At 43.9% G+C, this 14295-nt stretch overlaps 1 protein-coding gene across 1 annotated transcript; it reads right to left on the minus strand.

The window, feature by feature from the left end:
* Positions 1 to 4354: 4354 nt before the first annotated feature.
* On the minus strand, positions 4355 to 12366 carry Prl (prolactin). Its single transcript, XM_047558787.1, has 5 exons — positions 12339 to 12366; positions 9898 to 10070; positions 8427 to 8534; positions 6596 to 6775; positions 4355 to 4546 (listed from the first exon to the last, which is right to left on the minus strand). Exons 1-5 carry the CDS (start codon positions 12364 to 12366, stop codon positions 4355 to 4357), a joined length of 681 nt encoding a protein of 226 aa, XP_047414743.1.
* Positions 12367 to 14295: the final 1929 nt, after the last annotated feature.

Here is a 14295-nt window from a genome sequence, read left to right on the forward strand (position 1 = left end):
TGGACACCACACCACGCGCTTGCGTCCATGTTCACTGCTGGCTGGTTGGCTTCTCCCAGCTATGGTGGAGGTTCCAAGAGGTCCAGGGTCTCCTCAGCTTTGCTCCTGAATGTAAACCAGGCACCCACAGCAGTGCCTGAGCACAGTGGGAATTAACCAAACATTAGCTAAAGGACCAATGGCAGAGTCCTGGACTAACCTACAAATTTTGGGATTTAGGGTTTTTTAAATATATTTTTTATTTTTAGCAACTATTGCTAAACTATTCCTCAGTTAGTATTATAAGGTCAGGACATCTTCCCTCATTCTCTTTTCTCATCATAAACGTAAACTACATTTGGATATAATTTTTAGACCTGATATGCTAACTAGAATGTAACTTTAAAAAATAGGACTAATCCATTTGCTATTTTCATCCAAAATATATTACTTTCTTGACTTAGTACAATTAAATGAGGTGAGTAGTTCTGAGCCTCAGGATACATAAAAAAAAAAAAAATCATTTTTAGACTGTTGAGTTGCCGATTCATACAGAGCCACATTGAAGAAGTCATCTCTGATTCAGCCTACCTGGCTCCTATCATGTCGATGTGGTGTGCAAGTGTGAGTCTGAGGAAAACAAAGTTCATATGCATTTGAACAAAAACCCAGTTTATCTCCTTCTCTCCTCTCAGACTTTCCTGCCATTCATTCATTTGCTCACATATTCTCAAGTTCCTCTGACTCTTCTGTCTGCTGCGTTTCCTCCAGAGTCAGGCCTGTTGATGTTGTGCCTGTCCCAGATCCTTGCTTCTTTCCCTGGGGTTGGGTCCTTATTGATTTTTTTAGAGTGTCATAATAACATTTCAGCTTGTTTCTGGAGTCCTTCTCATTTTTCTATTAGTCCCATCCTCCTACAATTCCCCCAAACAGATTCATATTTCTATTTTCCAATTGTGGTCATAATGCTCTCTTGTTCTAAAATGCTTTACTTTTCCACTGCTTCATAGAATAAGTACAAACTCTCTAAATTAACATAAATGACTGTCCACAATGCAAAGATGATCCTTACCAGGTTTTTTGAAATGTGAATAACACATAATATTGAGAGATATTAAATGTCTGTTAAAAAATGAGCATTTCTTATGTTCAAGCCGAAGGTGGTTTTTTAACAAAACCTTATCATGCTACACGTATCAACATCTCAGTTCCTTTTGCTGAACACACGGGAGACACCTACATTATAGAGATTCTAGATTCATCAGCAGAGAGCCGGTCTACTGCTTTGCCAGTGGGTCTTCCACCCGAGCGTCAGCCTCTCTGGGACACCTGCTTGCTCATCTGCATGTCCCAAAGCAGGGCCTTGATTCACCTTGGCACCCTGTGAATCACAGGTGCAATCCGGACCTTTGTCTACCAGGCAGCGTGTGACTTTGCGTGGTGACCGACCCCCTTTTTCACAACTTGAGAGCTGGCTCCTAGAAGACTCTTGTCATATCTCTGGCTTAGCCCTCCTAGTGCCCGTGGCTCACGATTTACTAATCTATGCAAACAGTGAATTTTAAGATTTGGTTCACTTCTGTGTCAACACCACACTGTTATTTTTGCTAGAACAGGACAGGGCTATTTCTTCGCGTGTAATTTTACATGGAATCCACAGAAGAAGAAGGAAAAATGGGCTGACTCTGGTTGGAGAGGGAGTGATTAGTTATATGCCTCTCATATACCTTCTTTCCCGCTGCCCCTTGCTGACTCTACAGAATGCCTATGGCTCTGCTCAATTGTGTCTGGAAATGACAGTTTTCAGCTTATATGTCACAGCTAAGCAGGGGCCTTTTACTCTCACCCCCCAGTTGTTGGCCAGTCTTAGATTGATGCTTGCATGAAGTTGCTAATGGTGAACGTAGGTCTCCTACAATGGCATTGTCGTTCATTGCCAAATTTCACCCCTGATAAATACCATCCTCTCTGTTGGAAACAACTAGATTGCAGGGAAGGGAGTTAAATGGGAAATAATAGGATTAGCAGTTTTCAATGATAAATAACTTAGAAATACAGTGTATACAGGTTTCTCCCTACACTCCTGCCTTTTAAAAGAAAAAAGCTGAAATATGAGACAGAGAGCTGACATTTTGCAAGAATTCAGGAGGAAAGAGAGCAGTTCATAGATTGGTTTGGGGCAGGGTATTCTGTTGTATTCTGAAAGGTTTGGGTCATCCCAATGAGATAACAGAGCAGGACCCAGATCAAAACACCACAGCCTCAAGGAAAGAGATTGCTGGGCAGTGTTTGTGAGTGTGGGAGAGGTTTCTTTCTAACTTTCTTTCTCTTTTCTTTCTTTCTTTCTTTCTTTCTTTCTTTCTTTCTTTCTTTCTTTCTTTCTTTCTTCCTTTCTTTCTTTCTTTCTCTCTCTCTTTCCCTCTCTCCCTCACTCCCTCCCTCCCTTCCTTCCTTCCTTCCTTTTCCTTATTAAATAACAAAGTAGGACATTTTCTTGAATTCTGATCTTCAGATACCAAATTCTGCTTATGTATAGCTGTAAGGACTCAAACAGGAACAAACATGCTCTTAATTAGAACAGACTTTTCAGGAAAGAGACAGAAGAAAAAAGGGAAATCAAAGGAGAACAGAGATGATATTTGCCTTTGGGGTATAAAAGTGAAGGAAGACTCAGGTTTTGGCCAAGTGTAATATTCCGACACTTCTAACCCTTTGCTGTGATATTTCTCCCATTTCCCTTTTCCTTGACCTTCCTTCCTTCTTTTCTTTCCTCCTTTTCCACCCCCATCTTTGTATCTCAAGTCTATGGCCATGTTGAAAGGTGTCTCCCGATATCCATTGCTGGAAGTGCCTGCAGGCCCTAACACTGCTGCAGAAGCAACCTGGCCTCACATGCCTTCTCCGGAGAGCAGAAGAGCAGGAGAGGAGACCGGCCCATTTCAGCTTGTGGGAGGCCATTGAACAACTGAGCTGCCCTCACCCAATCACCTCTCTCCACGCCCAACAAATGGAAGTCCGGGTACTGGGGTGGCATAACCCAGTGGCCTGATAGAGAATGTTCACGACACTGACTCTAAGATAATTGTTGGTAGGGATCATTACTCATGGACTGAAGGGAAGAGTGGCATGGACAGAGGAGAAGGGAACTTGTAGAGACCACAGGAAGGGGTCAGCAGTGTCCCCGATGACTGCCGCTCCCCTGCTCAGAGTGGTTACGGTGTAGGCGTGGCCTCTGGGTTCATGGGCAGGTAACTGACCTCGAGTCAGTTTCCTTCAGTGGCATGCCTTCGGGGACAGGGGACCAGCAATGGAGGCAGTAACACTACAGGTGGAAGACGGGTGGGGAGCACAGGAGGATCGAGTCAGAGTGTTTCCTGATAAATACACCAGAGAATGAAGAATCCCCTTCGGTGGGTGTCTTGGAAAATCACAAGCGTGCGCCACAAGAGGGACACCTGCCACTTAGAGGGAATTCGAGCCCCTGTCAGCAATGAAAACTCCAGGAGAGCCCCTCATGGGTTAGTGACACCAGAATTGTTCCGTTTCTCATCCTCTATCCCATTCCACCATATCCAGGGGGTTGGAGATCTGGAAGGAGAGGATGAAACCTTACGGAACAAACCATACCTGCTTTCCCTGCTGTGTCCCTTGAGCCACTACAGAGGGAAAGGAAGGCATGAATAATTTGAAGATGAGACAGAGTTGAAACTTGGGCGAACTGGACTTGTTAGGCCCTGAGTGACTAGAATATGTATATGTGTCCAAGATGATGCTAAGGCGATGGGAATTCAGTGGAAAGTGGCTGAAGACAGCTGTTAGAGGAATCTAAAGCCATTCCACGTTTGTATCCTAACAATTTTTAGACTGTTCAGTAAAATCTCATGCTATTTAGGGGCACAGCTGTCACATAGTACTTACAGTCTGTCATAACACTGTGAAAGTCAGCTCACAGAACGTGGCTGGCCTCCGTAAAGATCCCGACAATCCAATCTCCTTTCTCACAGGTCCAGAATGATTAATACTAATCTAACTAGGATTCTGATAACTTGACCCACATTTACTGGCTGTGATTCTAAAGTAAGTTGTTAGTTGTTTTATTTGCAAGGCTAGCTTTTGTTATTTGTGATGAATTTTGACAGAAGCTTCTCAATGGTGGTGATAGATTTACTTTTGATTTTTCTATTAGATGAAGAAAAAAAAAAACTCTGACATATTGACTTTTTTAGATTATGACATTTCTAAAGATTCAGATTTTATTTTTTGAGAAGAAACCCATACACCCAAGCATGCATTAAAGTGCTCTACAACTAAAAGAAGCTTGCCAAGGGAGGGATCGTGAAGAACCATCTCAGAAGTGGGTGGAATGGACATGGAGTCAGCAGTTGCTGTCATAGACCATTCTGCACTTCAGGAGCTTGAGGTAATTGTCAATCTTGTGTGAGTCACGGCGCAGGCAGTGCAGCAGATTATAAAAGGCAAAGAGGCGAGAGTCTTCGTCAGCCATCTGCAGGGATGGAAGACCCGACCAGACTGAGTAGACCTCGTTTTCTTTGATTCCAGGATGAACCTAACCACCAAAAAGATAGGCAGTTATTAGTTCACATTACTAGTGTTTGTTCATCCTTAGTCCTTCTAATTATTAAATTAGGATTTAGGGAAGACATAAGAACGTAAACCCAAAGGCATGATTTTGGGTTTTATGTATCTGAGCTAAGGTATCACAAGTTTCTTAGTCATCTATAAACTTGAAGTGGAATGTGTAAGTTTTCTGACATGCAAGTGGTCACAGATGAAATCTTGCAGGAGCAGACAGATGGAGAGCCAGACAGGTGCTCCTTGAAGGTAGGCAAGGATCTGAGCACCGGGCAATGGAGCAGCTGGCTTCTGTTCTCTCATTTGAAAAAGTTCACGCTTCCTGAATCTGCCCCATGTGTCCTTTGTACCTGATTTCTTTTGATAGTTCTGTGTTTCTTTTCTTGCTTTGAACTGAGTCTATTCTCCTTATGTGCATGTTCCAAAACCCTGGAAGCCATGTGGGAGGCACTCCATGCTTGAAGGTGCAGCCAGCCTGATGACTGTGACTAAAAAGATCTGCGGACGCAGTCATGAGTCTTTCATTCTGCCCCAGAAGCTAACTTCCAGGCTTCTGTGAGGAACAGCAGCTGTCTTTCCAGTTCCTGGGTTGGGAGGTGCTGGGAGAAGCAGCCAGGAGCAGGAGGGTGCTTAATGGTGCTGGCTGGTCCGCCGGGGGCGTGGCCATGATTACAGAGCATGCTGAACCGCAGAAGAGAGAAGGGCTGTGCTCCTTGGCACTCTAGGAATGCCCAGAGATCCTGGTACCTTTCAGGATGTCAGCTGATCTGGAGACCAGCTAGTAAAAAAGCGCCATGATTGTAGACCCGGTCTGCTGAGCTTGCTCCTACACTGTGGGAATGTTTAAAAATCTGGATTCCTATCAGAACTTTGTGTGTGTGTGTGTGTGTGTGTGTGTGTGTCTGTTACCTTATGCTTTTTTGTCTTGAATTTTTGGTGCTTGAGCCCTAAGAAAAAATTTACTGTGCAAGGTACAATGATGTGAACAAGAATAAATAAATAAATGGTAGGAAAAAGGGATCAGAAAAAGAAGTATTATAGAAAAAATTAGCGACCTCAGGAAGTAGGTTCACGGTAATGAAGAAAATAACTTGAAAATCAAGGGGTTATTTCCCCTGTTCCTGGGTTAATATGCTTTTTGTATTTGTGTTGGATGGATTCTTCTCCCATGAAAATGACAAAAATGACACATGATAACGTGTACTTAGTACACAAAAAGAGAAATATAAAATTGCTTCTGTTATTATCTCTATAATCATATGTTTTTCTTTAGATGATACATTATTTCTGAGAACTTCAGAGAGCGGCTTAGCTGTTATCTCACTAGTGTTGAAATGATCCTATCTGAATGGAGATAGATATTGAAAATACTAATTCCATCTGAGTATGAAGTTTTTTAGGGAGATTAAATGCAATGATATGAGTTTTGATTTAGGATCCATAAGCACACACACAAAAATTAGAGTGAAATAACTTTCTTTAAACTATAACATAAGGAACATTCCAGAAAAAAAAAAAAAAACAACAACACTCCTTTGTTTGGTCGCACTCTGAGATCTAGTGTGCATGGGACCCACAGACACCATGGCCTCATCTCTTCTATCTTCTCTGGTCAGGGGTGGGGTAGAGGGCTGGTCCTTCTGATTTTGATTTTGTCTTTTCTCTTTCTCTACTCTAATCCTCTGGCATGCGGAGAAAGATAGTTTCTCTCACAGATTCTATTCTCTGGCTTTCTTTCCCTTGAAAATATTTAACCCCCAGTCCCAGAAAGGGGTGAGCCTTTGGTGGTGGAGAGGGTAGGGGATTCTGCACCTGCCAAATACCCCAAGAGAGCCCTCAGATCCATTTGCGCTGGAGTCTGACCTGAGCAATGACGAGGATCTTACTCTGTTTAATAGCGGTCTAGAAGAGGAACACCTAAGTTTTGTTCTTGCCAAGTGAGGTATTTGAAAACTCATTTCCCACCAGAGAGGTCACGCTTCTCATTCAGGAGAAAAGCATGGAAGCCCAGGTGGCTGCCTACCTGGCCCACTATCTTCTCCATCCCCTCCAGCAGACGCTTGTTCTGTTCCTCAATCTCGATGGCTTTCGACAGGATGGCTTCCGGGGCCTCGTGCATGCCACGCACTTCTGACACTAGGTGGTACAAAGGGTCGTTCCAGGAGCGCAGCACGCGGAGAACCAGGTTGAGAAGGTCTTCATGCTGTGGAGCCATATCGAACGATCCGTTAAAAGCAGCACAGTACAGCGGGGCTACTTACGTGGGACTCAGAAAGACTGAACTAAGATATCTTGGTTATTCTTCTGTGTATGCCAAATATTTTTGTAGATGATAAAATTTATAGAAAAATAAAATTTAAGTCAATGGTCTAGACTTCACTGAAATAAAACAAAAACTAATTTATTTGAATAACAACTTTTTCCAAGAACAGTCCTCATTGGTAACAATTTTCTTCGCCCTCTGAAATCCTGACATCCATCCATCCACTCGTCTGATCTTTCATATTTGATCGCTTTGCTTCTCCCTAGGAAGGAGCTGGGTTTTGCTGGAAATCAGTAGGTACCCATAGGACCTGCCTTGGGGAAGCTAGGTTCCACCAGTGTTGATGACAAGCAACTCAGATCATTGTCACCCAAGGATCCCTTCACACTAATGAATTAGATTTGTTTATTAACCTCAAATCACGGATTTTAGGTTCATTTTAGAATATTGGAGTGAAGAGACCACAAAAAACCACATGGCGCACCCAGCGTGCTTCCCTTAGTCTGCACAGCTCCCTGCCCCATGCCTCTGGCAGAGCAGCCCTCAGTGGTAAAACAGCACTCGTGGGAGCCGCCATGGAACTTTGATCCCCCAGTTTATGCTGAATAGGAGGATCATGAGTGCAACTCGCCTCTGACTTACAACACTGGCTATGTCCATGTCTGCAGCTGCTCTAGTACACATGACAATGACGAGAAAGAAGCCATGGGTGCGTGGGCGGGGAGGAGAGAAGCTGAACACGGGAGGCACAGAGCGCTCTGTGAAGGTCTGGCTGTGGCAGCCTCAGCCAGCTTCTCTCTCCCTCCTCTTCCTCTGCCTTCTCTTTCTCCTATTGTTATAATTGTTATTCATGAGCACAGCAAAACAACAGAATTCCCATGCCACTAAGAAAATCATGGAGGGAGAAGAGACAGTGCTGCGGGTGAGGGGCAGATACAGGTGATGTCGATCACGTGAAGGCTGGTTTGGCAGGGAATCAGAATGGAGAGATTCTCACAACAAACGATAGAGCTGGGATAAATGCCTGGGGCTCCACAGGTGGACAGGGTTGTCATCAGAGCAGAGGTCAGAGTTGCATCTGTGAGAAACATGATATCATATTTATAGGACCTGCTTGCAGGGGGGTGACTTTCAGTTAAGACACAGGGGAGGGCAGAGGAGTCAGTGAAGAATGAGAAAGTAGGTTCTAGAGAAGCAAAAGTAGAAGCAGAGGAGAGTCTTGGAAGTCCAATTGCTCAGTGGCCACTGACATCAAAGGTGGCCTGCGGAGGAGCTGCAAGTAACAGATAATAAATAGAAGTGCCTTTGCATTTCTTTCTTATGTACATGAATGACATTCGCCCAAGCATGACCAGTCCAGTCCCCACAGTCTAGCATACATAATTCTACATGATCAAAATAGTGTCATGTACACAGACAACTCCTGGATCCACTAGATCCTTAGGTAGCATTTGATTTTGCAAATAGTTTATCAACTACGTCATGACAGTTTTTCTTTGCTCTCTCTTCCTCTATTTCTGTCTGTGCCCATGATCATGATCATGTGTGTCCAGTCTCAGTGGCTCTGGTGCAAGGCCAGCTGAGGACTCACGTGGATCTGCTGGGCTTGCTCCTTGTCTTCTGGGGTGGAGAGGGAGGAGGTGTGGCAGCTGTTGATGGCCTTGGTGATGAACCCTCGGCCCTGGGCGTACCGCTTGTCCTGGAAATGACGCAGGAGATCCAATTAGTTGGGGTTTGGGAATTGAACAAATGAATCTGTGCCCAGAATATTAACACATCTGATAGATGTGTGATTTTTAAAAAGATGTTAGCTACATAAAAATGGCAGCTGAAGCGTTAGCCCTTGCGCCCACTCTTTCCATTCACTCTGGAGTCTCATGCTTTTCATCTAACTTTCCTGGCCTCCTTTGTGATGCTCTTGCTGTGTTGCCCTTCCTTTCGCCCTTCTTATAAGTTATAATTTGGAAAACTAACACTAAAAATAGCAAACCTAAAACATTTTAGATGCTTTTACCACCATCTTTCCTGGGTATTTGAGTCAAATGCCAAAGTTGCTTATGTATCTAAATTTGTTCATTTAATCTCTTACTTCCTGTAAAGCCAAACTGATCTTCTCTCCTTAGATCAGTATTATGGAATTATCACTTCTCTTCCAGTTGCGTCTGAATCCACGCACCCTCTCCTTACTAAGCTCATCATGAATTCAGAGGTTTTGTTGATTGTCCAGAAAAAAAAAAAAGTCATATACGTTTAAGAAATTTAAAGCCATGGGCTGAGATTAAAACCAGAAAAAAAATACAGAGACCAATATTTATTATTTACAACTAATATTTAACAAAAGTTGTGAAAGTTTAAAGGGAATACAAGGAAGAGTTGAAGAGATGGCCAATCAAAAATGGAGAATGAAAGAAAACCTAGTGGGTGGGAAGAACAGTGTGGCTGGCTGTACTTCACAGAGCCTGAGCCACCTTCTCCAAGGAGGCCCTTTGATCTATGGAAGCTCTGTCCTCCACATCTGGACTGACCCAGAAGAGAGCTCAACTCTCCAAGGGCCTTCGTCAAGGAGAAAGAACCTATTTCTATTTCTAAGTCGTCCTAGCATTTTTCAGTTTCTGATAAAGCTCTTTTTGCCTCCCCCCATCAAAATGTATCGTCTCTCTTAATTAGGTTTAATGTGCTCAATGCTGTGAGGTTCTCGTTCATTGGGTCTTTCCAGAGTGCTGTGGGAAGAACACCCAGGGAAACCCACCTGTGTGTGCGAGAACAAGAAATCAGCTCTCTTCCTGAGACTCGCCTCGAAGGGCTTCATGTCAAGTGTTCTGATTCCTAAAAATCTCTAACAAAAAAATAACGCAAAATGACGTTTTAAAATGTCACTGCACTCTTTGAGACCCTTTGAGATTTCATGGGACTGTCCCAAGTTTCCTCGGAAGGTGCTTCTTCGAGCTCTTAGGCAGTGCTCTTTGAACCTTGGTGCCGGACGTTTTCTGGTTGAGCTGTAGAGCCGCCCGGTCGTGGCGGGAGGGCTGCTTTGGGGGAGAAGCAAGGGGTGAGGTACTTACGAATTCATTGAACATTTCTGAGGAGAGGTTATGGATGTAGTGAGACAGGATGACTGCGCGGTCAAACAGGTCTCGGAGGGACACCTGGCAGTTGACAGCCCCGCTCGGGCAGAGGGGCAGGGAGGCCACATTCTTGCACAGGAGGTTTGACACCAGCAGCAGTAGGAGTGACCCTGTTTAAATAAGAACAGGAGCCACTCTCAGTGGTGTGCTGGGCTGCGGTCGCCACAAGCGATCCTTCAGGGGGAAGGCCCTGTCACCCAGACCTCCCCTGCCTGGGGGGTGGCATTGTGGCTGGGGCGGGGAGCGTCCAGCCTGTCTTCTGTGCACGCTTCGGTGCAGCTTATCTTTGCAGATGTGCAGGTGGAGCAGGGCATGGCTTCCTGCATTTTCGTATGGCTGCCAGAAGCTTAAATGGATTCTGAGCCCAGGTGCTGAAGTCATTCTCTGAAGGGAGTTTCATGTCTCTGGAATTTCTGCAAATTTTCTGCAGTCAGACTCCCCTGGAGTGTGTCATGTTTTAGCTCAATGTCTGACTCTGCATTTGGGGTGTGGATGTGACCAGCCAGCAAAGATCATGTTTGGTCTTCACACCTGGTAAGAACAAACATGCAGTTGCTTGACTGCTAGGACTGAGTCTGAAGAGAGTCCCATCCTGAGGGGACACTAAGGCCTGGGGTCACCTCCTTACTCTAACAATCCCGCACCTTGGCTTCACACTGGATCAGAACTTCATTTATTTCTTTTTCTAAATTTGAGTCTTACAATTACCCCGTGAATAGTCTGGGCCTTTGTAATTATCATCACATTTTATCAGTGAGACAGAACAGCTTAGAGAGGTTAAGTGATTCTCTCTGCTAATAACCTCCTGTTATTAGCAGGTGGGGGAGACAGGGTGACAATACTGTGCAGTCTTTGCACTTTACCTTGTCACACGGTATACACCTGTGGGCTCCTCGACAGCACCTGTGCAGCAGCAGCCAGCCCAGCAGCATGAGGCAGTGTTTGCAGAGGTACTGCGGCTCCTTATAAAGAACAGCGCTTTGCCTTTGACTCTGTGAGAGCAGAGACCCTGGGAAACTTTCCCTGCTCCATAAAACTCTTACTTTAAAAAATTTTGACCATGTTCGGATGTGGCTTCGTACCAATTTGCTGTCCCAGCAGATGGACAGATACAGACCTTTAAGATATCAATAATTTACACTCTCAAAAGGAAAGAAACAGCATGTAGCTACCAAATTAAAGTCACTGCAGTGACACTACTCCAAAAGAATTTGATATAGAGATGTATTTCTCAGAAAACTAAGTTCCACAGAACCTTTGATCAATGCAGTTGGAAATGTCCGAGATAAAGCTAGCAAATGTTAAAGATTCATCTATGAAAAAGTACCTAAACACAAGCCCCTAGAACAACTAAACATACCCCAAACATTGGTTGGTATAGAATATCACTAAACAACCTTTTAGCTGCAGAATTAAAGTCATGTTGTGAGATGGTTCGTAAAACAGACTTTTAATTTCCCAAACATATGAGGCTTCCAAAATTTTATTTTATGCATGTTGTAGTTGCATAATGTGGTCAAATGGATATTTTATCTATATGGGTAAGTGCAATGTGCTTCGCATATAGAGAAATTGGAATAGCAGTTCTAGGACATTGATACTTGGATAGATGTTCTTTAACTCTAAGTGTGTCTATCTACACATTTATCATCTGAGGAATTGTCGCAGTCCAAGTTCAAATAGATCTATGTTTTTGTTCATTTTATAAGCACATTTTATGATTGTTCTGAATTATTTTCCTTACAAATGTCACCAAGAAAGAAACATGATTAGTTAGTACTGCCCTGATTTTCCTTTAGAAAAGCCATTTGGCTTGAACCAGTGGACAAAGCCGAGTAAGATGCCCATCTGCTGTCCTTGTGCAGGTGAGGGCTTCAGAGTGGGGAGTGGCAGGAGGGTGGGTCCAAGTCAGCCAGTCCAGGAGAGAGCTCTGCGGACCGTGCAGCGCAGGCTTTGCCTCCTGCAGTCGGGGTGAGTTGGGTGCATTGATTCTTTCGGTCTCATTTCTGACCTCAGCAATATTGGGCTTTGAGCTGGATGAGATCTTGTGGTGGGGGCTGTCCCATGCCTTGCAGGATGCTTCCCATCCTGCTAGACACCAGATGCACCTCCCCTGGCCTCTGGCACCTCAGTGAAGACCATACAAAAGGTCTTCTTTCATTGCCAAATGTACCCAGGAGAAAGGGGATTCGATGTCCCCATATCTGAACCACTGGTCTGTTCTACTGTGTCCCGCACAATTGTTTTCTAGGTCAATGATTAGATAGTTCTTCAAAGTCTACAAACCTGAACCACTTGCTCTCAGCCAAACTGCACACTGAACCCCCTCCCCCCAGGTGCTTGGTAAAGCCAACCACCGAGTGATCTGCTGCACATACCTCTCCGTGGTGACCGCTTGCTGTCCATGGTGGTGACCATTGCAGGGATGCCCTTCTCCAGAGGAGACGTGGCCGTCTACAGCGTTCTCTGCCACAGGCCTGGACTTTATAAAGCTTTGACATCTTCATGAATATATTTAATCAGGCACCCGCCTCCCTTTTCCGGGCCATCCATTTCCGTCATTGAGATTACCCCCATAATTTCAAACATCAAATGGTTTTCTATTTCTTATTCATATTCAGGAAGACAAACTGGCTAGAAATGAAGGATTTTGATTAATTAGACCAAAAGGAAATTAGAGAAATGATAAAGGTGAGATCAGGAGACTAGTTTGGGTTACAGGATCTGTAAAGCAATAGAAATCATTTACTTGAAAATTTACCTGCCCCTCTCTGCATTTCTTGAATATATAGCCTTATAGTTTACTTAGGAAATAGTTTTGTGTATCCTCAATTACAAAATTTCTCATTCAAGATAGCTAGGTGAATTAAAAGTTTCAAATTTTATTCAGTAAATACCAGGAGTTATAGAATGAGGATTGAAAAGTTAGGATTTTCAGCTTTCCATTATACTTTCCATTATACTATTTGATTATGCTTCCTCATTTTTTCTTGTTTTTATACATTGTTGTCTCCTTTTAAAAATGACATATCTATGTGATACTTTGTTTTAGAATATGAATTTTCATCAGCTCATTTCTTTTGATTTTAACATATATGTAAAGTTATGTTATTATCTCCAGTTTGCAGATTGAAAATGGCTTGGAGAGACTCAATAGGAAGGGTATAGAAGTAATTCTAGGACCAAGGGAAGGACTGTTGCTTCATTAGGAATTAGGACGGACCTGAAGGAGACAGGCTACTAAATCACTTAGGCTTTCTGATGTGCATCCATGTCTAAGATGAACACGATCCCTCCTGACCCCCAGGAGTGTATTCTGGGGAGGTGCACATGGCAGTGTTTAAGGGCAAACCCACACTGCTGCACACAGGCATTCACACACATCCTGGCACACAACGCAATAAACCAACGTTCTTTCCACTTTCCTCAAGGATAGAGGTGGATCAACTGTTATTCACTTATGATCAATCTACCTTCTCTCAACCCAAGTCACTCCGGGGCAAGGTGACCAACATTCATCTTTTCTGGGCTCAAAAGTTCCATTCACCTTTTAGAGATTTCCTAAATGAAGTGTCTCAATGAATAAGAAGGACGTTGTTGATGACTTTCTTTAATTTTTGAGTCTGTGCATCGGAAGCAGTCTGTGGCCTTGAGCTTCAGGTGTGCTGTCTTTCAAGGAGGCTGATGGGGGAGGTCATTTAGAAACGGCCTCTTCCTCTGGGGTTTGCCTTTCCTAGGGTCCTTAGAGCCCTGTGTGTGCTCTGACCATCAGCTGAACCAGGGTCCTCATGCAGACCTAGAGAGACTCACAAAGACCCACGTCTGAGAAACTCTCTTCCTGACCTCCCTAGCTCCAGCAATTCAAGATTTTGAGTCAGGAACCTCCAGTGTGAGGGTCCATGGGCTCTGTGTGTCTGAAAGCTGGGGCAGGATTCCGAGTCTGCCTTCACCCCGGACAGTGAGGTCTGAATCAGTAAGAAAGCAGTGATGTGTGATTGAGAAATTAATGCTGCTGTGCATTCCCCTCCCAGAGTCCCCAGAGCAAGAAAATCTGCCGTAAGAACCGACACCAACAACTTAATCTCGAAATTTAAAGGTGTTGCAGCTTTTGTAGATAGCCAGGATAAGAGCAATCTACGAAAACCCGAGTCATGTTTATTCAGTGGAGGCCAGTTGATTTATTTGACTGCAAAGGGGTACTTGTTTCTCTGTGAAATTTATTGTGTGTCTCCTTGCTGTTCCCCTGTGCCACGTGTCCTGTGATGGGGATATTTCTAAATCTAAACAATGCAGAAGACATATTTTATGCCAAAAGCCATGGTGGTGCTGTTTTTC

Source organism: Sciurus carolinensis, chromosome 7, assembly GCF_902686445.1.
Source record: "Sciurus carolinensis chromosome 7, mSciCar1.2, whole genome shotgun sequence".
Lineage (NCBI taxonomy): Eukaryota > Metazoa > Chordata > Mammalia > Rodentia > Sciuridae > Sciurus > Sciurus carolinensis.

Coding starts and splice junctions, on each gene's coding strand:
- Prl (XM_047558787.1), bottom strand. CDS start 12,366: ATGGACAGCAAGCGGTCACCACGGAGAG. Junction 6,776..8,426: donor AGCAAGCCCAGCAGATCCAC/GTGAGTCCTCAG, acceptor ATGGCTCCACAG/CATGAAGACCTTCTCAACCT. Junction 4,547..6,595: donor TGGAGAAGATAGTGGGCCAG/GTAGGCAGCCAC, acceptor TTTGGTGGTTAG/GTTCATCCTGGAATCAAAGA.